Below are 26,755 nucleotides of genomic sequence, written 5' to 3'. Positions count from 1 at the left end.
TACGTTGGAAAAAATTAAGTCCTGGTTCATTTGACAATTACAGATTTATACTTTGGGAATCCATAGAATTTATTTTGGTCCAGTATATTTCTTAGAGAAATTTTCTGCAGTCATGAAAAGGCATGCTAGGTGATTTACTTAAGCCCTGTTTCCTACCACTTAATCCTCTTCTGCCTTAGAACCAATTAGGTAGAAATTTGGGATGTCATGTAGACCTGAGTTCAAATGTGACCTCAGACACTTACTGCATATATGATCCTGGGTAAGTCACTTAACAACTATTTGCCTCAGTTTTGTTTTCTCAACTCAAAAAATGGGGGTAATAATAGCACCTACCTCCAGGGTTGCTGTGAAGATCAAATGAGATATTTGTAAAGTGTTTAGCACAATGGCTGGTACATAATAAATCTGTGTTCCTTTCACCTCTTCCCTTTCATAGTTACAGAATATAAGTAATCACCTAATCATTAGTTTATTTTAAATGTTTCATTCATTAATTGATATGATAATAATATCTTATATAACACATCAGTATAATTCCGGAAACACTGAATCAATCAATTTTGACATTCTCAACATACATGAAACCAGAAGATATAATCAAGTTAAAGTTAAATGGAAGCATGGTTTTCAAATTCTCCCTAGAGAGAGAAATGAAGGAGCTGGCAAAATTGGTTTCATCATGCATCTAAAGGCCACAGGAGACATTATTTCATGGGATACTTGGTCATATTGCAGTGCTCGTTAACAGCATTAAGAAAAAAGATTCCTATGAAGATAATTTTAGCTCAGACAATTTAAAGGTGATGCTGGAAGAAAAATAACCAAAAGATGAAAAAATTAAAAAAAGAACTGTAAAGACTGATATAACAAACTCTTTTCTCTATCAATGACAATAGATCTGCTACCATTGCAATCTAACATCAAAATACAAATGTGCTGCTTGAAGAAGTAAAATTGGCACTAAAGAAAAAGTTGGAAAGAGTAATTGAACCTGACCATGTACACAGAGGAGGTCTTTGCTGGAAGCAATACAATTTAGAGGGTACTGAGGTGATGATTCTTAAGCTATTTGAAAGCTAAACCTTTTTTTAGAATTCTCTCCAAACTGAAGTTCATGAGTTGCCACCTATGTGTTTACCTTTACAAGTCAGCCAAATAACCAACTAAGTTAAAAAATTAGACACACACATATATATACATTTATATGCACATGTACACATATATACATATATCTGGAGAAAAGAAAGACCATTCCTTCTATAAATCTTGAGCTCACCTTCCATAAAAACATGTGTTCTGTTCATCTGAAAAGTTAATAATAAATTAAATTAATAATAAAAAGATAGTAATCTAGAGCAGGGGGAAAACACATAAAGGAAACTATGTCCAAGGCACCTATATAAAGGACCATGATCATATGGAAGGGAAACTCATGCTCCTAGAAATGACTTTTACTGAAATCATTGATGATTTCTGTTGAATGCACTTTCTCAAAGATATTGGTCTCCTCCAATAACCATCAGGTATTAAATGATCTTTCCTAACTAATATTGTATTTCAATTGCTTCTCTTAGGGTGTTTCCATCTTGCCATTTTCCTCTAGAAAGTCTGCCAATATCAGGTTTTTGTTCCAGTTTATCTTCAAGTATGCAGATATATTCAGAGTTGTTTAATGTTCTGTCCTCCCTCCATCAAGGATGCTCCGATATTAAGCCTCTCCCATGCAGGAAAGACCATAACTATTTCACCAGCTCTTTCAGCCACCCCCAAAATCCACTATAGCCTTGTGGGACTCTTAAACCTTATACATGGAGAAGAGGGGCTAGAGCTCTTTCTTCCTACTGATCTTCATCTCTAGTGACCACCAAAGCTGTTATCTTCAGGACCACTTGTTACTCTGCCCTCAAGGTACTGGAGGTGCTGTGATAACTCAGCCTCTCCTGTCATCAAGTAGCCTTAGGCAATACTATGAATCTCTCTCCAGTTTTCTCAGAGTCCTCTCAGGCAATATTTATGAAACTTTTCTTAGTTAGGGTTTATTAGAAAATAAAGGCACCCCATCTAAGTTAGGCATGATCTCTGAACTCTCCTTAAAAATCTTCTGTTTGTAATTCCCTTCTATTTTGGTCTGCTGCATTTATTTTGTCTCTCTCCAAATTTGTCTTCACACAGCTGCCAAAGTAATCATTCTAAATCATAGGTCTGTCCATGTTACTTTCTCTACTCAAGAAATCTTAGAGGATCTCTACTGCCTCTAAAATACATATACAAACTGTTCTGTTTGGCATTTAAAGTCCTTTATAAAATCCTTCCAACCCATCTTTCCAGGCCAATTATATGTTATTTGCTCTCAAGTGCTCTACATTCTGGACAAACAGTTTCTTACTGCTCAATATATAAGATATTGTGTCTTTCAGGTTTATGGCTTTGCTCAAGCTGTCTCCCATATCTGGAATATTCTCCCTTCTTACTTTTACTTCTCAGAATATCTAGGTTCCTTCAAGACAGCACAAGCGCCATCCCCTTAGGGGACTTTTCCTGATTCTTTCAGTTGTTAATACCCCCTAGTTAATTATTTTTAATGCATTTCACTTACTTTATATTTGCTTATTTGTACATTTTCCCCAAGTATAATACAAGATGCTTGAGGATAGAGAGAGTTTTATTTTTGTTAGCATCACCAACACCCAGCATAATGCCTACCATAGGAACATAATACTTATCCTTGTTGTTGAATTGACTCTTCTGTTTTAACTGCTCTGACTTTGTTGACTTTCCTGTGATCTGCCTTGTCCTCTATTATCTCCTCTGAGTCTCTCAGGTCAACTATCACCTAACAGATAGTCACAGACTCACTTGGTTGTTCGATTTTGTCAAGTACTGATACAAAAGCTCATAAACAAAAAGTCCCTAGGGCTCTACCTCATCAAATGGAAAAAGAACTGAGTGACACTGTGACAAGGAAACTGTTTTAACTTCCTCCCATCAGCCGTCTTGTCCTATGCAAATAATAATTCCTTTACTTATTAAAGAAGCCTAAAATTCTATGGAGCTTACTCCCTTGGATCTTAGACATTCTCTAGTGCTACAACTGTAACCAAAAGGATATTACTAATTTTTATTGCTGAATGAATATTAACAGTATTTTAGTGCTCCTGTTTTTCAAAAGTTTTTTAACACATTATATTATATTATTCCTAAATAACTAGAAAAAAAGAACCTATCGCTTGATGTAAAGAGAATCTCAGAAGAGGATAGAGTATTCACTTTATATTATTTAACTTTTATCAGATGTGAATGCCTTTTCTCTCAAGTTATCCTGTATATTTTTTATTATTCCAATGATTTCCCCTTGATTGTCCACATCTGCTCTCTGTGGTTTTTATCTTGTAAGATATCTGTATGTCAAACTAGATCTGCTATAGTCTAATTCATAAGAGGTTATTAGAAAAGACTTATTTGAAAGACCTGTCTCCTTTGGAATGATTATCCACACAAAAGGCATTGCTTGGCTAATTGAGTCTAGGGATAGAGCCAGTCAACCATTTCAATGGTTATCTAACTGTGTCATCAATGGCAGCGCAGGGCTCTAGTTAAGCTTAGATTTCCAGGTCAAGAAGAGATGCAAAATCTACCTCTTCTCATTTTCTGAAGGCGGCTTGTTTTGTTTTTGTTTTTGTTTTTTACAGCAGTGTTAAGTATATCATGCATAAGCCAATAGGCAGACTCTCTCAGATCTTCCTGACACTGACAGGAAAGGAGGATCTGCTTCCATTCTGTATTAGTTTTGTGCTAAAACAGCACACTTGTCAAGGCAATGAGGTATTGCTGTTCTAAGTATTTTATAAATATATACAGAAACAAAATTTCCTAGGTAAAAGTGAGGTAGTAGCCATGAGCTTGCTGAATCTACAGTTTCATTTTAATTCTAAGATGCCTTGAGTAATGAATTTTAAATGATAAAAGAGCTGTTAATAATTTATTAGAAGAGCTTTAAAAATGACTGGCAAAGAAAGGATTGTTTCATTCATTTTATTTATATCCCCAGTGCCTAGCACTTAGTAGGCTCTTTGCATCTCATTTAATCATTATTGATTAAAAGAATATTGTTAGGGGCAACTAGGTAGCATAGTGGACAGAGCACCAGGTCTGGAGTTTGGAGGACCTGGGTTCAAATTTGGCCTCAGTAACTTCCTAAGTGTGTGATCTAGACATCATTTAACTGCAGTTGCTTCACTCTTGCCACTCTTATGACTTAGAATTGATACTAAAACAGTGAGCAAAGTTTTTAAAAGAAAGAATATTTGTGATTAAAAAAAAGTAGAACTTTTGTAGTTTGAATGATCCCACTAAGAAAACTGTATCTTCATGACCTCCTAAGACCCCAATGTAAATCCGTACTATTTCTTTTTTTATTTTTTTTATTTAGAATATTTTTCTACAGTTACATGATTCATGATTTCTCCACCCCACTTCCATACTATTTCAGTCTCCAGTTATATAGCACTTTAAGTAGAAAATTGCTTTTCTCCCAGCAAGCTTATGAGGCAGGTAGTATCGGTATTATCCTCCCAAATCAACCCAATTCAACAAACATTTTATTAAGCACCAATTGGTCCATGGGGACAGAAAGAGAAGGCACAGATCACCCTCCTATGTGCTAGAAACACAGTGACAAAGCAAAACCAAAAAAATGTACCTTCCTTATATTCCTCTGACATAGCCAAGTATTTACACTATAATTTGAGGCTGAAGATGTGAATACTAATTACTATGGATATAAAGAGAGGTTTCCCATAAATGACAGAAAATGAGCCTTGAAGGAAACAAGGGATTTAAGAGCCAGAAGTGAAATAGGAGTACTTTCCAGGAATGGGAAACAGCCTATGGATAGCCACAGAGGTGAGAGAGGGAAGATTCAGTTTGGGAAACAGCAAAACAGGTCATTTTTTACTAGAACATAAAACCAAGATTCAGAAAGGTCCAAATCTGAAAGGAAAAGGCATTTTAATTGTAGTACCTGGGAGTAGCCACAACTTTCAGGACAGGTTCTCCAATAGAAGATTTTCTTAGGTTCAAAATATTCTGAGTCCATATACACTCAGCTTAAAAGTCCCTAACAATAGATTTAGCTTTGGTAGTCATCCAGACATCATAATTAGCTAAAAAAAATTGATGAAATACTAAAGTATTTGAGAAAATATTTAAGGAAAGTACCGATAATCTTTGTCTCATAATCCTGGGGTACACTTTACTATAAATACATATCATTTCAGTGGGAAGAGCATATAGACATAAGTAACAAGGATGGAAGGGCATCTATAAAACAAGAATACACTTATAGAAAGGTCCACAAAGAGGGAACAATCATGGTCAGGGACTCTGGAATCTTCTAGTGGTGCCGTGGTACCCCTCCTCGTGGGTCTGATGCCTGTTGGTCTTTACTGGATGTGTTTTCTTGGGCAGATAGTGCTCTTCAAGATTAATAATCTCTACCAGAAGAGTGGTCTGTTATGGGCATTTCTCCCATCAACACTGTTCTACTGCAAGCTTCCCTGCTTGTTACTGCCAGGTCCAGCCCTACTGGATACAGGACTTCAGAGCTTTTCTCTGCTTCTAACTTTTGTCCTCAATTGAATTTCATGACTACTTCCTCTCTCTTGAGGCATCTCTTATGCTTTTTCAGTTCAAATCCAGTATCTTTTTGAAATAGCACTTTAAGAAAAGCACCTGCCCTTACATTAGCCATAGAAATCAAACAAGGGGAGCTTCAGAGACCCTTTTCTTTATAAAGGCACTATTGTAGGGCAGGACAATAGTGTAATGGTGGAAGATGGAGTTAATCCCTGCATTTCCACAACACCCAATTGTAAGGCAAAAATACAGCAATAGACCTGGAACACTTTGGGTTAATTTTTCCTCTGGTAAATTGACCTAAATGCCCAGTTTTGTTCCCTTTGACAAAGCAACTGTAGAGGCAGTTTTAGAATTTAAGTGGGGTGCTTCAGAGACCCCAGGTAACTTCCTTTCCAACTGCTTTTAATCTCCTTATGAGCAGCTTTTACTTTCCTAGATTGCTTTTTATCATCTTGGGGCCTGCTTTTAAATGGAAGTTATTGGAAATGTTCTTTTTAAAGGAATTACTTATCTGAACGTTCAGGCTGTGATTGATCCATTTCCTCAGATATGGAACCTTGACTGGGACAGTCACCAAGACAAAGTTCAGCACAAAGTTAAGGTCATTGTTTCTTCTCCTTGCTTAGGCACACTCTTGGTTTTTCACATTTGTATATGACCAACTCTAACCTAACATATTCTGAAGCTGACCCTACATGAACAAATTTTTTTCCCAAGTGGTACTGTCTGGGAAAAGAAAATCTACGTTATTTTATTGCCATCTGATCTGCTCTTGACCTTAGTGTTTCTCTTGGGCCACTGAGATAGTCCCAAGACTAACCAAACCAATAAATATTAAAGTTAAGCATATCAGAGTTATACATGTTTCATTTAATGTTCCATGACATTACCAATAGGTATGATTATAAACTGAAGCACAGGCATGCCACATATATGGTTGTGGTGCTATATGTGGCTGAATCTCATTACATATTGAAAGATCATCTAGACATCCAATAAAACTTAAAGTTCCCTTCCCATGCAAATGAAATGGTCTTTTGGTGAAGGCAAAAATGTCTTTCTTTTCTTCATTCATTTAGTTTTCTAACAAATGGAGTAAAGATTTGTGCCTCTGCCACTGTCCCCACAATAGAAAGTTCTTTCCTATTCATATTGTTGGAGTAAGAGATAAATAAGTAAGCCACATATCTTGAACCTTCTAAAGATCTATGTTTTTATCACTGAAAATACTACCTCTATCAATAGATCAATAGAAACCCCTTGAAGTCTTCCTTCAAAGATCCTTTTCCATCAAGCCAATAAGCTGAAGATCTTTCCTTTCCCCTGTTCTTTTGATTCTGAGTTTCCAGTGAACCATTTGAGCTGGTTCTCCATCTATTTTATTTTCTTCTCTTTGTGTGATTTATGTTCCTCCTTTTCTTCTTATACCTGTCCCAACATTGCCCATTGTGGCACTTTTTCTTTGCAAGTCGTCCTTAAAAACAAGTTGTATCCTGCTTAAATACAACATGCATCTTTTTATTGCTTTTGGGAGGAGAAGAATTTGTAACTATAAGTCTTTTGAAATTCTGACATTTGGGGATCTATAGCCATTTTAATCACAAGATTAATGTTAGTGTTAATATTTGTTATGCCAAGCAGTTTGTGATGATCAAAAATAAACACTGCAATTTCCCAAATGTAGTTCACATAGTAGTTCACACTACTCAGTTCTGGACCAGAGTTATTATCCACCAAAAATACTTGTCTAAGATACACATATTGTTGGACTAATTCTGCAGGTCTCTTTAGTTGCATATTCTGAAAAGGGGAATTTCAGTTTTTTAATCAAATTTTTCCAGCATAGATGGTTAAAACAATCGATTTTTAATTACTGTACTAGATACTTGGTCCTAATTTAATTAGAATGAGAACCTCTATTACATACAATAGGAAAACTTTCTTTTTTTTAACTTTGCAGGAAGATATTATTAGTATGAGTAGTAGTGGTAGTAATAGCAGTAGTAATAATTATCTTCTCAAAACCCAACCCATCCTCTATGTTGAATAATAATTATTTTAATACTTTGCATTTTCCTGGCTCAGTCAAGGTTTTTCTTTTATTTGTGTACATAAAGGAAGACTCAGAACAAGGACATGCAAGCTGGTCTCATGGCAATTTTCTCCAACAAAATGGACTATGGATGATTAATTTATATAGTTCTGCCAGGCTAAGAAGAAGATAAAGGATAGCATTGAAAGATGAATAGAAGGTGACACAATGCCCAGAAAGGGAAATGCAAAGTTAGTTGAGGCATGATGAGTTCTATCCTTTTAAAAGAACATTCAATATTCTTTTCTTCAATGATGATACCACTAATGATACAGGGATCCCAGCTAGCAATATTGTGACTGTTTCCTACCGAGGAATAGGTGATAAGATACAGGTTTGAAGCCTTGTGCCACTCAGAACAATCATAATCATGATGATTAACTTAAGATGGAAGACAGTGGCATATACTATGTCTTCATATTCTGGTACAAGAAGCCATGATGTATCAGAATAAATCATAAATTCCAATAAATTACTTCCCAAAAAATATATTGGTAAAGATACCACAACTATTGCCATGGTCAAGCTGTCGGTGGACATGAATAGGACCAAATATATTTATTTTGTGTGACAGTGGCACATCATAACAAAATTAAAAGTAGATTTTACTAATCATAAGCAAATATTTCACTCTGCTTTTGTTAATTATAACATCAGTTCTAGATATATAATACATTGCTAAACGGTTCAATTGCCAGAAATAACTTTGTTCCTAAACCCATATTTAATGAAATAATGAGTTCAGTCTGAAGAGGGAAAACCTGAAGAATCTCAATGCATTCATTCAACCAACAAGCATTTATTACTTCATGCCTGGAATTGCATAAAGCACTTGGGATATAAATACAAATGATAAAAATAATAATTCCTACTTTCAAGATGCTAATTTTTTGGCTGGAGGTGGTAAGGCAAATAGATGTATAAATGCATGTAAAACAGAGAGAATAAATATAAAAATGTATATGGCTACATGCTAGATTGATGAGGTTTTTAAAACTGCACAATCTACCCATAGGTGCTATATAATAATGAAATCAATGGAAAAATAATGCTGAATTCTCAAATCATTTTAAAAAGATGGGCATGACTAAACTGAAAATTTGAAAATCACTTTTGAGTTTGATCATACAAATTCAACTTCTAAATGTTTTTAATTGATATTGTTATAACCATCATGAATAGTATGTTCTCCTGCAATATTTGACTCTGCAAGCATTTTAAGTCAAGTACAACAACATTGTGGTCATTGCCACAATGAAAATAATAGGATGAAATGGGACACTGTATCCCAATACTGTGAAGAACCATGGCAAAAGTAATTTGAAGAAAATTATTGAAAATCTATGAAAAAAGGCACTGGTTTAGTTGGTATTGAAGGCAGAAAATTTGGGCACTATATCACCCAATTAAAGGCAACGAAAATATACCTGTTTGATGGAAAACTAAACAAAATTAAAAATTCTTGGGACCCTTAAATTTCAATTGAAAGAGAAAAACAAAAGATTAAGCCAATAAAAGACATTATAACAGCTTCTGTGTAATACGAAAATGCTTTGTAAATCCAAACATTGCATATAATGTGAAATATCATTAGAAATATTCAGTGATATAGTAGAAATTATGAAGCATTATGCCATGGTGGGTAGAGTGTTCCACTTGGAGTTGGGATATTTTACTTGATAGTCTTCCTTAGATATACTTTGTAGCTATGTGATCACAGTTAAGTCACTTAACTCTCAAAAGCTTCACTTCCTCATATAAAAAATGGGGATAATAATACTTATGCTAACTACCTTATGAAGTTGTGAAGAAAGGATTTTGTAAACCTTATATCCTTGTATGAATGTGGGTCATAACATAGTTTTTGTTGGTGGTAGAAACTGTATTACTATCGGTATTTTGGAATATCACTTTTATTATTATTGTCACTGCATATAAGGAATTTGAGCAGTTTAAATGGCAAGAGTTCATATGAAGTTGAGGACCTACATGGTGAGGAATACACAGGTGTGTATTATATCATCCCTAGCCTCTGAGGAACTTATATGGTACTTAGGAAAACAAAACAAATGTCTAGACATCCCCTCACACACCAAGGGCTATCTTTCAAAAGTGTAGTGCCTTATGTCCTGCCATTGCCCCTTTTTTCCCAGCAGCCAGAGCAACTCTCTGCTTCTAGACCTACAGAGACTTACTCCCCTCTATCTTCTAATCTGATAGAATTAATCCACATAGCCTTAGGAATTCACCATGGGGAATGGGCTGTTCTGAATCAACCCACCCTAGCTAGTTATCCTGAAACTGTGTTTTACATCTTGTCCAGCCTTTCACCAGGTGTGGGAGGCCAATAAGAGAAACAGTCTCAAATAGATAAAAATCTGAGACTCCTTTTTGACCCCTTTTATGATTGACACCTTTTCTTATTGAAAAGTATTGTAATCTTATTGGAAAACTTTAAGTTCCTAGCAAACCAACAGTTAAGAAGTTAACCATTTCTCTTTAAGACAGAAATGCAGAAAATTAAGCTCAAAACTGTTCTCAGAGACAGTCAAGGTCAAAACTGGACAAAAGTTAAACAAGACTCATCCAGCAGGTGCTTTCCTCCCGATAAGGTATAAGACTCAGCCTTGGGACTTTTTTCTCATCCAGCATTATCTTCATGAGAAAATTCTTTGTATTGTCTAAGTTGTAATGGCATTTCTACCCAGCCATAAATCTTTCTCTGGGCTTTTGGGTGAAAGGGATTTTGAATTTTCATATATAATAAATGTGTGACTCAGTGGCACTTCAGAGAAGCAGCTATGAGCTAAGAGAAAGATCTCCCTGTCAGTTACTCTCTTATCAACTAAGCTGTCCTTATCAGATTGTGTGGAGGTGTTGGATAGCTTTCAACAACCAGGACCTTCCCATCTGGTATCCCCTTCCCCATCTCTCTCCACAGCCCCCTCCATAAAAACTCATACTACCTCCTTCTTACTTTCACAATGGGAACAATAATTAAATCAGTATATCATTGCTAATGTAAAGAGAATAATCACCTAATGTCCTTTGTCTCAACTTGAGGTCCCTGTGACTTCCTGGGCTAAAATTCCTTTCCTCTCTGTATTGGGTCCTTTATTAGAATTTGAGCTCTTCATAGGTAGGGAAAGGTAGTCTCACTTTTAATCTTTGTATTCCTAGAATTTAGCCCTGTGCCTGACACATGGCCAGTGTTTCATAGGTACTTGATCATTTACAGAAAGCATTTAGTCTACCCTGGCATTGCAATGAATGAAATTTAAAAATTAAAAATTAAAAAAAAATTAAATACCCTTTATCTGTGTTGTGTAGCTTTCAGTCATGTCTGACTCTTCCATTCCCCTATTTGGAGTTTTCTTGGCAAAGACATTGGAGTGGTTTGATATTTCCTTCTCCAGCTCATTTTAAAGATAAGGTAACAGGGGCAAACAAAGTTAAATGATTTGTCCTCAATAACAGTGCCAGTAATTTCCTGAGACTAGCTTTGAATTCAATCTTCCTGATCCCAGACCCAATGCTCTTCTACTGGGCCACCTAGTTGCTGCCCCTTCATCTATACTCTAAAAATAACTTATGATTAAGTTTTTGTTAATCATATTTTCCATAGGGAAATTTTGGATCAATATTCCTTGGCCACATCCCAGCAAAGGTTAAGGTTCATGAGAACATGGGACAGACTTACGGGTATAGAGGCTGCATCCGAGAATTCCAAGTGAACAACAAAGAACTTTTCATCATTGATGAAGCACTAAGTGGAAAAAATATTGAGAACTGCAATGTACCCATATGCAATTATCACCCATGCCGAAATGGTGGCACCTGTATCAGGTAAGCACATTTTTTTTTCATTCCCAACATCTATCCTACAAACAATCATTTCCTACCATTGTCAGCTGAGTAAAAGACAAAGGAACCAATACATATCTGTGTGAGGCACTGTATTGAAAGTATGGGGGATGTTTTGTTTACCCAGAGAGATTTATAGCGCATCGCTCAAGTGAGAGGATATATTCCCAGCATCAGTCTGCAGAAAATAATTAGGCAACTATGTCTCACAGCAGCAGTTTCAGAGGAAGCTGAGTTGAGGTTCACCTAGAGGCTTCTACTTTTGAGACACCTGAATGTGTGTGTGTATTTTTCCTGTTCTTTCACAAAGCAATCAGATAGATTAGAGTTGTGAGATTAGGGGTCAGAAAAAAAAATCCACCTCACAAAAAAACCTCACTCTTTTGTGTCTATTTCTTGCTCTCCCTGGAAAATCCCATTTTTTCCTTCCCTCTTTGGAGAAAAAGTTCATCATGCTTGCAAGTTTAAGGAGAGCTTAATTAAAATGACTTTCTGCTCCACTAGAATGTCTTAAGTGAATTGACTCTAAAGAATTCTCATCTTGGGTGTTACATAAAAGGATGCCCATATTGCTTTAGTCCTCTGAGAAGTTTCTACTGCAGAGCAGCAAAGAGTATCAGAGTAGAAGCCAAAACACTTGATAAACATATTTAAAATCATTTAAATCAAATTTAAAAATTGGCTAAATCTCACAGGAAATGTCCAATTGTTTTTTAAATATCTTAATTAATCCACCTCAGTGTCTCCAAGGGCCAAGCCATCAAATAGCTAATGATTTTGTGAAAGGGAACATCAATATGCATGGAGTGCTATGGTTCAGGAAGAGAGAAGACAATTGAGAAAGATGGAAGGAGTGGGTAAAAGGCAAGGTCCAGGATATGAAGCAGAGGAAGGAAAGTAAGAAGGCTAATGAACAAAGTTGTTCAATTATTTTTCTTTGTTATTGGAATTTGGGGAGCTATCTTTTTATATTCATTTTATTTCTTACATTTCAGTCTACCCAATTCTTCATGACACATTTAGGGTTTTCTCATCAAAGATAATGGAGTGGTTTGTCATTTCCTTCTCCAGATAATTTTACAGATGAGGAAATGAGGCAAACAGGGTGATGTGACTTACCTAGGGTCACACAACTAGTAAGTGTCTGAGACCAGATTTGAACTCAAGGAGATTAGTCTTCCTGATTCTAGGCTCAACACTGTCCACTGTGCCACCCAGCTGCCTGGAGAGGACCAAAAAGGGAGGAAAAGTAGGAGCAAAGAGAAAGAAGAAGCTAAAAGGAAAAAATAACTGGAATCTGGAATAAAAAAAAATAAAAGAAATAAAGAAGAAAAAAATCAAATGTTTCCATATTTTTGTAGCATATAAAATGCTTTTATCAAAACAGCCCTATGAAAAGAAAATCACAAATATGTTATATATATTTTACAATTGAGGAAAGTGGAGGAAATAGAGTAGTGGTCATATACCTAATGAATACCAGAGTTAATCCTTAAACCCATACCTCATGACTCCATGTTTGGGGTTTTCTTCAGGAGTTGTAGGAATTCTAAATGAATTTATGAAATTAAATACAATTAATTTTTAAACCCTAACCTTCTGTTTTAAAATTGATACTCAGTATCTGTTTTGAGGCAGAAAAGTGGTAAGGAATAGGCAATTCTGGCTAAGTGATTTGCTCAGGTCACACAGCTGGGAAGTGTCTGAAGCTAAATTTGAACCCAGGTCTTCCTGACTCCAGGCCTGACCTTCTGCAAGCTAGCTGCAACCCCGCCTCCTCCCAATTAATTTTTTTTTTAATTTTAAACCCTTAACTTCTGTGTATTGACTTATAGGTGGAAGAGTGGTAAGGGTAGGCAATGGGGGTCAAGTGACTTGCCCAGGGTCACACAGCTGGGAAGTGTCTGAGGCTGGATTTGAACCTAAGACCTCCCGTCTCTAGGCCTGGCTCTCAATCCACTGAGCTACCCAGCTGCCCCCTCCCAATTAATTTTTGAAGAAAATATAGAATGTAAGGGCTGAGTTCTGACCTCTTCCTGAATTTGGGACCACCATAAAAATCTATGCCTTGATTTCCTCATTTGTAAAACACTGGCTATAAAAATGACCTTTGTCGAAAAGGGAAAAGTTTATGAAGTTTTTAACTTTTAATTTTTAAAAAAGTGATATGAATTATGGCGTTGAACATAATGTTCTTGAACATGGTTATTTTTATAAAAAGATACAATCAATTATTTGCTTAATAACCATGACCTGGTTTCTACTACCATTCTTGATCATAATTGATGATTAAGACGCTAATGATGTGAAATTATTAATTGAGGCAAACTAAGGGACTCTAGGGAAGAACTCTGCTTTTGTATCTTATTAAGGAAATGGGAAACAGGAAATGGACTTCTGCCTTGACTCGGGTGAAAGATCTTATATCGTTTATGTCTATATTCCTATACAAATTAGCATTTTTGTAAGTCTCTAGCATTAATGACATATACTAGGAATTGTTTTTTCCCCATCCTACCTGCTGTCATCCTACAGTTTCTTAATGATTATCTCAGAGTTCTCTAATTGGGATAAGGTTAGTTTTACGCAAGAAAGACAGTTTCTACATGTGAAAGAAAGAACCACCACCCCGCAACTGGAAAACATGCGTTTGGTATTAAATTAATTAGATCTATTTATCTTTCAAATTAAAATATCTCAGTTGTGTGCATGTACATCTAATTAACTATTTTAGTATTTCGAAGATTTCTGATTTTTTCTCTGTTGGTGGATAATATAATATGTCTAGCTCTTAGTGGGTAAACTATATAAATTGCTGTGGCCAAATTAAAAAAATTATCACCAAGAGGTGAACCTTTTGGTAATAAGTTATTTAACATTATCTAAAAATGAAAAAAAAAGAGAACCGCACTGATCATTTATAATTTGTCCATGATAATATGATAGAGTACTTTTAAAAAGATGTTATTTTGTCAGTCTGATTATTCTCTCCACTAATTCAGATTACAACCCCTCCTTCACCTGGGATCTACAATTTCCTAAATTGTTATAGCCAAAAAAAAAAAAAAAAAAAAAAAAAAAGAAAGAAAGAAAGAAAGAAAAGAAATCATTACCTGTTAGCCAATCTTGTGTTGCTATATTTCTCTGAATACAGAATCATAAGGGGGAGGGAGGGAAATAAATCATAAGATGTTTGATCCATAAAGAACACAGAGATAGTGTAAGCCATTTTTCATACTTGGAAGCTGAAACTAAGGGAAAGGTAAAGGAAAGAAAAGAGAAAAGGGGAAATGGGAAATGAAAGGGAATCCCACTACCTCTCATTCTGCAATACTCACAAGAGAAGAAGGTAGTTATAAGGATACCAAGGGATGAAGAGGAGATTCTGGGTTATAGTTATTTCCTGTTCTCATTCACTTCTGGGACTGATGAAATATTTTCTTTGAGCCTCAAGCTGAAAATCAGAACACGTTTTTTCATAGAAACCAATGTAAATGGTTATTAGTTTCTATTGTACTGTTAATGCTATAGTTCAGCTACATTATAGGTTAAATGAGCTTTTATAGTGTAATCTGGGAACCTGACTACCACTGAAGAAACTGTTTCTAGGAAGAACAAAATCTAAATTCCAAACACTTAATAGAAAAATAAACTTTTCAAATATCATCCATTCAATTATTTATAATTTTGAGAATTCTCTCCATGTCCATATATCATCTGTTTGTCTTGTTATTGTCTCTCTGTTTCTTTCTCTTTGTCTGTGTGTGTGTGTGTGCGTGTGTGTGCGTGTGTCTCTCTTTCATACACACACCTCCACACGCAAATATGCATACATACATTTTGGTATGCATGTGAAGGGAAGAGAAAATGATGAGAGAGGGAGATAAACAGGGTAGAAATATTCATTTTGGGTGTGAGGAATAACTATAAAAGTTTTTGGCCATGGGAAGAAGCTTCCACTATCATTATGGAATCTCCTTCCATAGCAATCTTTAAAAATAGCACAGTCATCTAAATAGTCTGGTTTTATGCACAGACCTGCCCGGAGGCAAAGGGAATAGACAAGATGACTGGCTATATTTCTTTCTAACCTTATGATTCTACTATTGCATTTTCAAAATAATAGAATCACATAATAACATCCTCCTTTTCTTTGTGCTTTTCTCTGGCTGTCTATCTCCATATGAGAAAGCCTGATGTTTCCATAAAGTATAATTTGTGTGCCTAATTATCCTTTATACTTGAAAATGATGCAAACATTTCTTGTGACATTTGGATAATCCCAGACTTTTGGCTGACCCAGCACACAGTGACCAAAATGAAACCCAGCATAAGATGGATATTTATAACACATCCTTTCCTAGCAGCTTTAGCTAAGTTGATGTAATTCAGATTTTCTTGCTGCTCTCCCAGAGAATGGCTATGTGGGTAATCTCCTTGAAAAAATACATTTTACACGTTGAAAAAGTAGTGAGGGAAAGCAATACTTCAACAGGGTTATTGGGCAAATATCATCCTGCTGCTCTTAGCAGCATCCCATGTTTCTGGACAATGGCCAATCTTTTTTCATTTCACTGTAAATCTGTACTGTCCCAAACCCCTTCTGGTTGTTCATTTTAAAGAATCGAAATTGTATGGGGGGGGGGTGCAGATTTCATTGAGGAAATCACTGTAGAGAAGAAACTTTAAGGATATAAACCTTTTTTTGACTATGAATAAACTGTCTCATAAAGGACATCAGCAGGTTAGCAAATTAAGTGGCTGGTATTTAAATGATCTTCTTGCATTCTTGGCATATGCTTTAAAGCGGACTAAGCAATAATTAAACATAAGCATCAGATTTGGGGAAATATCATTGACAATTATTACACTTCAGTATTGATGTCTCTAGCACAATGGTAGAGGGTGGGAAAGGCATTATTCTGGAGTAATGTTTTATCTCAACAGGAATGAAATGTAGATGAGCCTACTGGAGGTTTGTAGCTTTGGCATACAGTGAAAGGTAATGGCTCACACGCATGAGCATGTTTTCAGTGTCTCTCACTATTATCATAGCAATCAATCTTTACCATTGCAGTCTTCTATGGGCTAGAACACCAGATGGGTGCACTAATGTTAATCAAATACTTAAGATGAAATAATTCAACTCACTTAATGGTGTTTCAATATTGACGGAAGCCTATAGGTCCACTGGAGACTGCCAAGAAAATTATAGATTTTCCCATTCACCAAAAAAGAAAAGCATTTTCCAACTTTTTAGTACTCCTGACTGCTTTGGCCCAAGTGCACTGAACAAAAACTGTTTACGTTCATTGCTTTACTTCCAACCAACTCTTCTTACTATCTTGTGTCAAAGATTTTTTTAGGCTGTATCTAGAGAGAGAGAATGTGGTTTATCATGGGTTCCAGGGATATTTAGGTCTTACTTATTCAGAGTTCAAAAATGAGGGAGAAACTTTAAACTGAATTTGAAATTACACCAGTAGTAAAAGAATTAGGGTGGTTGCACTTTGGTTTTTCATCCTGCCCAGTAATGAGCTGCAACTCCTCAGGCATATTTTTGCTCTCTTTATCATTTTAGACAGAATCATGGAACTCAAAAGGACCTCTAGAGACCTTTCAACTATTTCTCTGCTTCCTTTCTGGGCTAAACCTTATCTCTCCTATACAGGTGGTAGCTCTATTCAACTACTTAGAAATGCCACCAAAAAGATTTTGCTTCATTTTAGTATTTCACCACACTTTTATTTTGGAAATTCTTCTACTACTTAACCTTAATCTTTCCTCCTACATTTACCTAAATTCATTTAAAATGTCGCTGGTATTCCCATAGGATTAGAAAGTTCACTCTAGGCTCAAGCCTGAAGAAACCAGGCCTTGGAAGGAAACTTTGAAATTATCTAGTATGATGCTTTTTGACAGATGAGGAAACTAAGGCCCAAAAAGAAGAAATGACTTGCCCAATGTCACACAAACTAGTAAATGGTAGGATGTGACACTGAAGTTTATATTTCAAATCTAGTTTCTTCTATTTTGTTATACTTCATTTGTTATAATTTGTTATATTTCAAATCTCTTTCTAACAACCCATGTTACCTTTCCATTTAATTAGACTGTTTCTTGCTACAAAATTTCTCTAATGGGCCCCCTAACCCAGTGATTCCCAAAGTGGATGCCACTGCCCCCTGGTGGGTGTTGCAGCGATCCAGGGGAGGCAGTGATGGCCACAGGTACATTTATCTTTCCTATTAATTGCTATTAAAAAAATTTTTTAAGTTAATTTCCAGGGGCCTAAGTAAAGTAACATTTTTTTTCTGGAAAGGGGGTGGTAGGCCAAAAAAATTTGGGAACCACTGCCCTAACCATTGTGGATTGATTTTGACAGAATAAATTCCTCACTCTTATAAGGAATATCAAGGACATTTTATTTGAGGGTTAGGTAAACACAGGAGGTAAGAGTAAGGTTAAATAGTAAAAGAATTTCAAAGTTAAAACTGTGGTCCTTATCCCTAAGAAGGAGAAACAGAAGTAAAAAAGAAAGTATTTCTCTACATTTAATTGGAGGAATGAAAACATAATTGTAATTTTATAATATTCCTTTGCTTTCTCTCTATATAGCATTCATGGCATTTCTCTGTAAAAATCACTTGAAAATCATAATTTGGAGTTTTAGGGATAAATATAAACTCCCTTGACTCTCCAGACATGATCATCTTACTCTTGTATTTATGGCTATGTCACTTAATGATAATATGTCAATTCCATTCAGTGTTGCAGCATTTTTTCCAACAATAGTCTCACTTTGGGTGCCAGCCTCCCCAGAAAAATGAATTTCTGAAGTTATGTTTACATGACCAAAGTATTTAACATAGTGAAGTTTTCAGTCTTGCCGTGAAAGCTGAAAAAGCATATGACTAGCTTAAAGGTTCTGGAAAAATTACTTGCCTGAACCAACCAATCTTCTTTCAATCTTCCTTGTTCCCTGATAACATCAGTGTTGCAAATAGTAATTGCTTGCTTTGGGAACACTAATTGCTCTACTGTTAAATTATTTGTATGATTATTTGCATAAATATACATACATTATATTGCCATTTATCATTCTCATGCACATCCTTATGCATTTAGGCTTGATTATATCACCTTTCTACCTTTAGCCTTGTCATTTCTACCTATTTCACAGTCACCATGAAGAAAATGTTTTATAAACCATGATGTGCTAGGTCAGTGAGAGATGTTGTTGTTTTCTGATCATCCCACTCTATATTTAGCACTATAGAATTGACATATTGAGCTGGTTACCACCAAAGTCAGGTAATAACAAACCTAACTGATCTTACTAAGGCAAGTCAGTACAGCAAAAAGAATCCTGACTAGTTAAGAAGAACTTGGTTCAAATCCAGACAGTGACACTATGCAAGTGATTTTGAACTTAATCTCTAAACTTCATTTTCCTCTCCTATCAAATAAGGGTATAAAAGTAGATAATTTCTAGACTTCCTGCCAGTTTTCAATCTATAATCCTATCACCATGAGACTCCTCTGAATTAGGAGGGGGGAAAGTGTTCTTTAGCATATTTTTAATGATATTTATTGCTGGTGTGAACAACTGGCTGCCATTCTGAAAAATATGAAATATGTTTAGTTGCACAGATTTCTGTTCTATAAATTTGTAAAAGAATGCCTTTAAAATGCATTAAGACCCCATTTTTACATAATACGACCCTTATGGAAAACTAACCAGTAAGGAAAATTTAAAGGGTGGTTCCTAATGCCCAAAAAAATTGTTGTCTATGAATGTTAGTGGAATGGTTTAGGAAATGATAATTACTAGAAACACAGAGAATCCTAGAAAGACCTCTATGAATTGATATATCAAAGAGAAAGTAAAATCTAAATATTATGAAAGGAAATTCTTGGTTGTCTTTGTCTATTCCAAGTTTACACTTGTGAAAAGGGAGTCCTTTATTCTCTTTGCCTATTTGGAGTTAGCACTTTGGTTAACAATAATTTAAGTATCCCTACTCAGATTTTGAAGACAGGATTAACTCCTTTGATTACTTTTGAATTGAATCAACAAAAGCTTGAATACCTTACTCAGCACCAGGTGGAAGAGTTCTCCACCCTTTCAATTCAATCAGCCAGGAAATGAGAATTCACACCTCAACCAGCCAGGAATCTGTGTACCCTTTTGATGAGTATTCACCTCTCCAGAAGGTAAGAAGTGGTTCCCACAAATACTGCCCCCTGGGAAGTGCTGGGCAATTTGGAAGCTGTGAATCCTGTGAAGAGGGGAAGGGACAAGGAGCCACTATAAAAGACCCTGAATTTCTGGGGCTGGGAGAGTTGACTTGAAGAAGGAAGTCAGCTTCAACAAGGAGTTGGACTTCAAGAAGGAAGTCAGCTTCAAGGAGAAGGTCAGCTCAAGAAAGAAAGTCAGCCTCAGGAGTCACCTTCAGCTTGACCTCCCTCTTGGAGAGAACTCGGGTGACTGGAAAGCTGGCTTTCCCTTCCTGTCTTCTGAAGAGAGTTTAATTCAGGTTGAAAATCAACAAAGTCCTAGTCAAGCACTAGAGAAATATTTACTTAGATAGGATAATGTCTTCTCTACCCTTTCCTATTTCTCTACTTTCACTCTTTCCACCTCTTTTGTAAATAAAAGCTATTAAAGTCATTTCGACTTTGAGCAATAATACTTTAAATCAGTGACCACAATTATTATTTATAATTTTCATATATTTTAGTCAAACCATTAAAATTTAATTCTTACAATATGACTAGATGTTAGATATGACTAAGATAATATAATTTAAAATAAGACTAAAGAATTTCCTAGTCAGATTAATCAGAAAAAAAAATTATCTTGATACCAGAATGATGAAACACTTTTCCTTCATGACATTCCAGCTTAGAAGGAAATGAACTACAGACAAGTCTTTAGGTAACACAGTTTTGTCCACTTAAATATTTTTCTTTGTTACAAGGGAAGGTTAGACTAAAGTAAACTATAAAGTAAACATGAAGTAAACTATCATGAAAAAAGGCATAAATAAAATTTTAAATTAAAAAATATTTTAAATGATACAAATTTTTTGTGTAGAGATATCAAAAATTAGCACTGGCAAGAATATTCTGACATCATCTACTTTAACCTCATTTTAAAAATAAGCAATGTCCTTTGAAGAGATTTAAGAAAGATAATGACTTATCCAATATCACAAAACTCATTAGTGACAGAGCTAAAACTCAAACCCAGGTCTTTTGATTCTCAGCCTAGCATTTTTCCATTAAGCAATGTTGCACCGAGATATATTTAATAATTTATTCACAAATAGGGCATGTGAGAATCACGGGCATGTTCACCCAGCATTATTAAGAGAGCATTTATTCTTTCAATATAATTATGAGAGAAATTGTCCCTTCCCATTTTTAAGGCTAACCAAATTTCCTAAATGACTTTCATCTTGATCATTTCCATTGAAACTGGAGTTTGAGTTGCACTTTGGTTTTCATGCCTTTTAATTACCCTTTTGTACATCACATGCCCTAAATACAAAAAAATGAAAAAGAAAGAGTAGGGAATAATTTTTATCACAAATATGTAGCAGTTATGAGAAATTGGCCTTTCCTTCCCAATTATTGTTGGTTATCTCCTTTCTTTCTGTTCTTTCTACTTTTTCTGTAAGTAGCAAGCATTGTGAGAATAGATTGATGTTGAGCCATTTATTCTTGCTTGGAAAGAGTGGCTGGAACAGCAGGTTTTTAGTTGCTTATAAAAGTGGATCACATATTTGGAAAAGCATAACTCTTCCCAATGTAAGTGTCACGGGGCCCTCTGTAAAGTACAAATGCTGTTTAAATTGATTTTCTAACCAGTTTTATTATTGCCACCCCTGAGTGCTACAATGAGGGGAAGAGGGTGGTGGTTATTTTTAGTGGGCAGAAAGCACTTGGGTCCAGTGGGAACCACTATATGCAAATGAGAATTTCATTAGTGTCAATGATTGCTGCACTGCCACATTTAAATAAGCTCCAATAAGTTTATCAGTAGAAGAACCTGGATTGTTTGCACCAGCAACAGACTTTATAAGCATCTGAGCAGTCTCAAATAGTTAAAGTTTGAGAGCCTGACTAATAGAACAGACTATCAAATACTACACATATTTTTTTATATTTATGCAGCAAGGTCAAACAAGGGGTGGGGCGGGGGAATCTCATCTTCAATTTGCTCTGCCCTAAGGTAATAATACATGGAGAACTCATTTACCCTGATTGATCTTCCCGGGCATAAGAGACCTCTCTGGCTTAAGTCCCATATGAAAACTCTCTTTTCTTTCCCTTTCTCATAGAATGCTAACATTTCCCCTAGCACATCCTTCTTCAGTTCAGAGCACAAGCAGGTGAAAGTGTAACCCACAAGTATTTTCACTTAACTGTTTTGCTTCCCTTTCTGAACCCCTGCCAATGTGTTTTCAATAGGAAATGATTTGCTAAATATTTGTTTATTTTGGAACCAGAGCATTTGTTTCTTCTTCAAACTGAGAGTGTTTATTCTGTGCAGATCATAGTGATGCACCCAAAAGAGTTGTGATAAATTGTGTTAATTGCTCTAAGTTTTTTTAACATGTATTTAGATTCACAGAGTCCATGGTAAATTCATGGGAAAAGCTGGATAGTTCTAAGCATACTAAAATGAGATTGCAAGCATACAGTTGAGCAATGAAGAAAAAGAGAAACCAAACATGAAGATTCAGCATTTTTGCTTGAATTTATATAATTCTCAAAAAGGAAAATTAAATAGGTTTCTTGGCATAGTACTTATAACAGCTAACTAGCATTTATATGTACATCAAGGTTTGCAAAATACTTTACATATCTCATATTCCCACCCCCCACAAGATAGGTACCATTATTATTCCCATTTTACAGATGAAGAAAAAAAGGCCGAAAGAGCTGGAATGACTTGCCATGGCTAGTAGAGCAGCTAAGTGACACAATGGATGGAGCTCCAGATCTGGATTTAAGAGGACCTGAGTTTAAATCCAGCCTCAGACACTTAATAGCCATGTGACCCTCGGAAAATCATTGAACCCTGTTTGCCTCAGTTTTCTCATCTATAAAAAGAGCTGGAGAAGGAAATGATAAACCACTCTAGTATCTTTTGCCAAGAAAACTCCAAATGAGCATGAAGAGTCGGACACAGCTAAAGTGACTCATCAGCAATAGCATAACTAGGAAGTTATATTAAATATTAAGAATAAGAATATAATTATTTAGGCTTAGGAAAACTAAAGTCTGAGTCAGGAATCAAACTCGTCTCCCAGACTCCATCTGTAACACCCTATTTACTATGCCAACTAGCTAGAAATTTGGAAGGGCCTCTTGGTCCCCTATTAGTGAAACATGGGGGTGAAAGTACATGAGTGGGGGGACAACTGAACAGAACTGCATTATATATTTAATTATATCAAATTATTATGAATTTTATGATATGTCAATTACATTAATAAAATACTATAATTTAATTAACATATTTATACAAGGCAGGTGGTACCTTATCACAGACTTGGCAGAAACTATTTACCCTATTTTAGAAAATGAGGAGACAATTATTCCCACCTACCTACCTAATCCTTAATTTGGGGATTTCTAAGTCTTATTAAGGACTTGGTAGCATATGGGTGGGTAGGCACTATTAAAAAAATCGGTAGCTTCTATCAAAAGAATTCCCCTTTTGTTCTATTATAGCTGTTAAAGTTGTTTGCTACTGACCTTTAAATTATGTAGTGCCACCATTGTTTCTCAGAATGGTTAAGTGGCTTTGTTCTAGGGAAATTTTAACATGAATTGCTTTAAGCCTCAAAGTATCTCAATAACATAGATGATTTTTTTTCTTTTCATACATGGGAAAGCTGAGATGTGTGGATAAAGAGAGATATCCAAGGTAACAGCAATAATGGAATACAAAGACTCCCAGTCTGTGTTTTCTATTCTAAGCCACCTGTTATAAATCAGTGATTCATTCCATCCAAGAAAAAGTTATAGTTCTGTAGGAATAAGTGGTATGGCCACTATTTCTCAGTGTTCTCTGAAATAAGACAAGCAAAAGTAGCATCTTATTTGAATCAAAATTATGACCTCCTTTAGATAAGTTTTTGGAACAGCTAAAATGGAGAAAAGCAGGTCCAGGAATGAGGAAAAGGTGGTCCTCTTATCAACTCTGCTGCTGGGTAGACACCATACCTGGATTCTTGCATACTAATTGGTTTTTATGACTCTTACTCTTCCTTTTCTAATCCACTTTCTACACAACTGGCAAAGCAAATGCCCTAAAGCACAGGTATGCCTGCATCACTTTCCTGTTCAATAAACTTCATTGACTTCCTGTGACTTCAAGGAATAAATATGAATACCTCCACCTGAATTTTTAAACCCCTCACATCCTGGTAATTTACTGCATGTGGTGCCCCCCTGAAGAAAAAAGTTAGCTTATATTTATTTGTTGTTGCTGTTGCTGTTCTGTCATCTCAGTCCTGTCATACACTTCATGACCCCTTTCAGAGTTTTCTTGACAAAGATATAGAGTAGTTGTCATTTCCCTCTTCAGCTTGTTTTATAGATAAGGACAGAGGCAAGCAGGTTAAGTGACCTTCCCAGGATTACACAGCTAAGAACTGTTGAATTTCCTTCAGTCTTTTTAAGTTATATCAGATTCCTCGTGACCTCATTTGGGGTTTTCTTGACAAAAATATTGGAATGGTTTTCCATTTCCTTCTCCAGATTGTTTTACAGATAACGAAACAGAGTTATGTGACTTGCCCAGGATCACATAGCAAGGAGGTGTCTGAGTCTAGATTTGAACTCAGGAAGATGAATCTTCCGAACTCTGAATCCAACACTCTATCCACTGAGCCACTTAGCTGCCCATTTATTCCATAAATATTATATTAATGACTATGATGTATCCTCCCCATAGATTACAGTCCTTGAAAGTAGAGACTGTTTCATTTATGTCTTTGTACTCTCAGCACCTAGCATGTAATTAAGTACTTAATATTTTTTGGTTGGTTGATTGATGTTGGGCAAATCATTTAACCTCTCTGAGACTCAGCTTCCTCTTTGTCATATTGGCTTGTACTGAATGATCTTAAAATTCCATCCAGCTCTAAAATGTTAGAATCCATAGGCTAAGCTCTATAAAATGTTGGCCTACATTTAGAATATGTCAATGGAGTATTAATAGATTCAACAAACTTATTAAGGAGCTTCTCTGCTCAAGGAGTCATTCTATGTAAAAGTGAATCTATTTAAGGAACAGTCATTCTTTCGACAGAATATAATCCACTCAAGGGGAGGAACTATTTCACTCTTGTACTGATGTAGAACAATTGCCAGAACACAACACTTTATAAATGATTACTAAAGGAGTTAATATATTGAGTTGAATATATGAAACCAAGTTTTCATATTTTGTAAACAAACTAAAAGAAATCCAGGCAGGAGTATATTGGCAATATTTAATAATCAGCTCCCTGAAAAAAATATATGCATGGCACACCTTTAAGGATTAATCTGCATTTTAATATTTACTTCTTTACTTAAATCTAGACAATCAACAACACAATAAATCAAGCCTTGATTTGTAGTATTTTTGTATTTCTTTTTTTTCTATTTCATTTTTCTATTTCTAATGTGGAAACACTCACAATGAAATTTTAACAATTGGCATCCATGAGCTGGAATTAGCTGGCTCCAGCATACCCTCAAATACATCTCTATATCATATTCTTCACAAATGCATGAGGCATATACATGTCTTAAAAGTGATGGATAAGGCTGTTCTTAAGTGCAATACAACAATGCAGATAGAGTACTACAGTTGCAATCTGGAAGAAGTGAACTGAATTTACACCTCTGACACTTTTTATCGGTGTGACCATCAGCAAGTCGTTTAACCTGCACCAGATATGATTTCGTGATCCACAAAATAAGATGGCTTCTTAACATATACCTTATAGGATTATTATGATACTCAGATATGCTCTGCAGATTCAAAAGTACTATAGAATATAAACTGCCTTTCTTTTTTATTACTAGTGTACTACAGATTGGAAAAATTGCTATTTGATAACTCTCACCTCTAGCAGTTGAAATCAAGCTAAAATTAATATTATAGGTAGGTTTAATGGGGAAACACACCTCCAAGGAGGAAAAAGGAGATCTTATTCTGTTTTGCTTCATTGTTTGGGGTCATAGGGATCTTTATTGCTTGACATGAGGTTCAAATATCTTTAACACCAACTGACCCATCTTTCTCATTCTCCCAGCAAGTAAACACCCTAAGTCAATCTTGGCTCATCAATCAGTCACTGGAACATTGAGAGAGAACCACATAGAGATGGCATCTGGGGACTCTTCCAATTCTCAAGGTTCTGTTAATGGAAGAAAAGGTCAAACAAATGTCTAATCCCCATTAGTGGTCTTCTAAATATCCACTAGTGTGTTCCCAGAAATGACCCATCTTCCACTGGAACAGCCATTTGTTTGGGAATGAAATGGCATCTAGAAATATTGGCACGTAATTTCTTAACTGAGATCTCTAGCTTTGCAGCCAGAAATTAATTACAGAATCCTCCAATACTTTGCTGTGAATCTATGGGACATTTATCACTCTCATTAAGCCAACTGGCCAGAAGGACTGCAACCTGCACAATCCTACAAGGATAGCTTTTCTGCCAAGTACCTGAGTGGTATAAAGAAAACAAACCCCTCTTGCTTCATTTTATTAAAACCCCAGAATAGCTAGGTTAATGCTACCACTTTTATTAAACTTAATAGTTTGTTTTATGTAAATATTGATGATTCCAAGGTCATTAAAAAGAAATATCAGGGCCCCTAGGTAGCACAATCAATAGAGAGACAGGCATGGAGTCAAAAGGCCCTAGGTTCAATCTGTTATCAGACCATTTCCTAGCTGTGTGACTCTGGGCTAGTCACTTAATCCTGATTGCCTAGCCCTTGCTGCCCTTCTTAGAATTGATACTAAGACAGAAAGTAAGAGAGGGAGGAAGGAAGGAAGGAAGGAAGGAAGGAAGGAAGGAAGGAAGGAAGGAAGGAAGGAAGGAAGGAAGGAAGGAAGGAAGGAAGGAAGGAAGGAAG

The 26,755-nt window shown here is 35.7% G+C and overlaps 1 protein-coding gene across 1 annotated transcript in view; it reads left to right on the top strand.

Annotated features, from left to right (window-relative positions):
• Nucleotides 1-26,755, top strand: part of EYS (eyes shut homolog) — a 1,520,124-nt gene that overhangs the window by 1,213,608 nt on the left and 279,761 nt on the right. Inside the window, exon 17 of the mRNA XM_044675358.1 lies at nt 11,358-11,578. Within this exon, the coding sequence (XP_044531293.1) occupies nt 11,358-11,578 (221 nt within the window). The remainder of the gene's footprint in view (nt 1-11,357; nt 11,579-26,755) is intronic.

Source organism: Gracilinanus agilis, chromosome 4 (genome assembly GCF_016433145.1).
Source record: "Gracilinanus agilis isolate LMUSP501 chromosome 4, AgileGrace, whole genome shotgun sequence".
In the NCBI taxonomy this organism is placed as follows: Eukaryota; Metazoa; Chordata; class Mammalia; order Didelphimorphia; family Didelphidae; genus Gracilinanus; species Gracilinanus agilis.
Note: the sequence above shows the minus strand (reverse complement) of the source record. Positions and strands in the feature narration are given on the sequence as shown.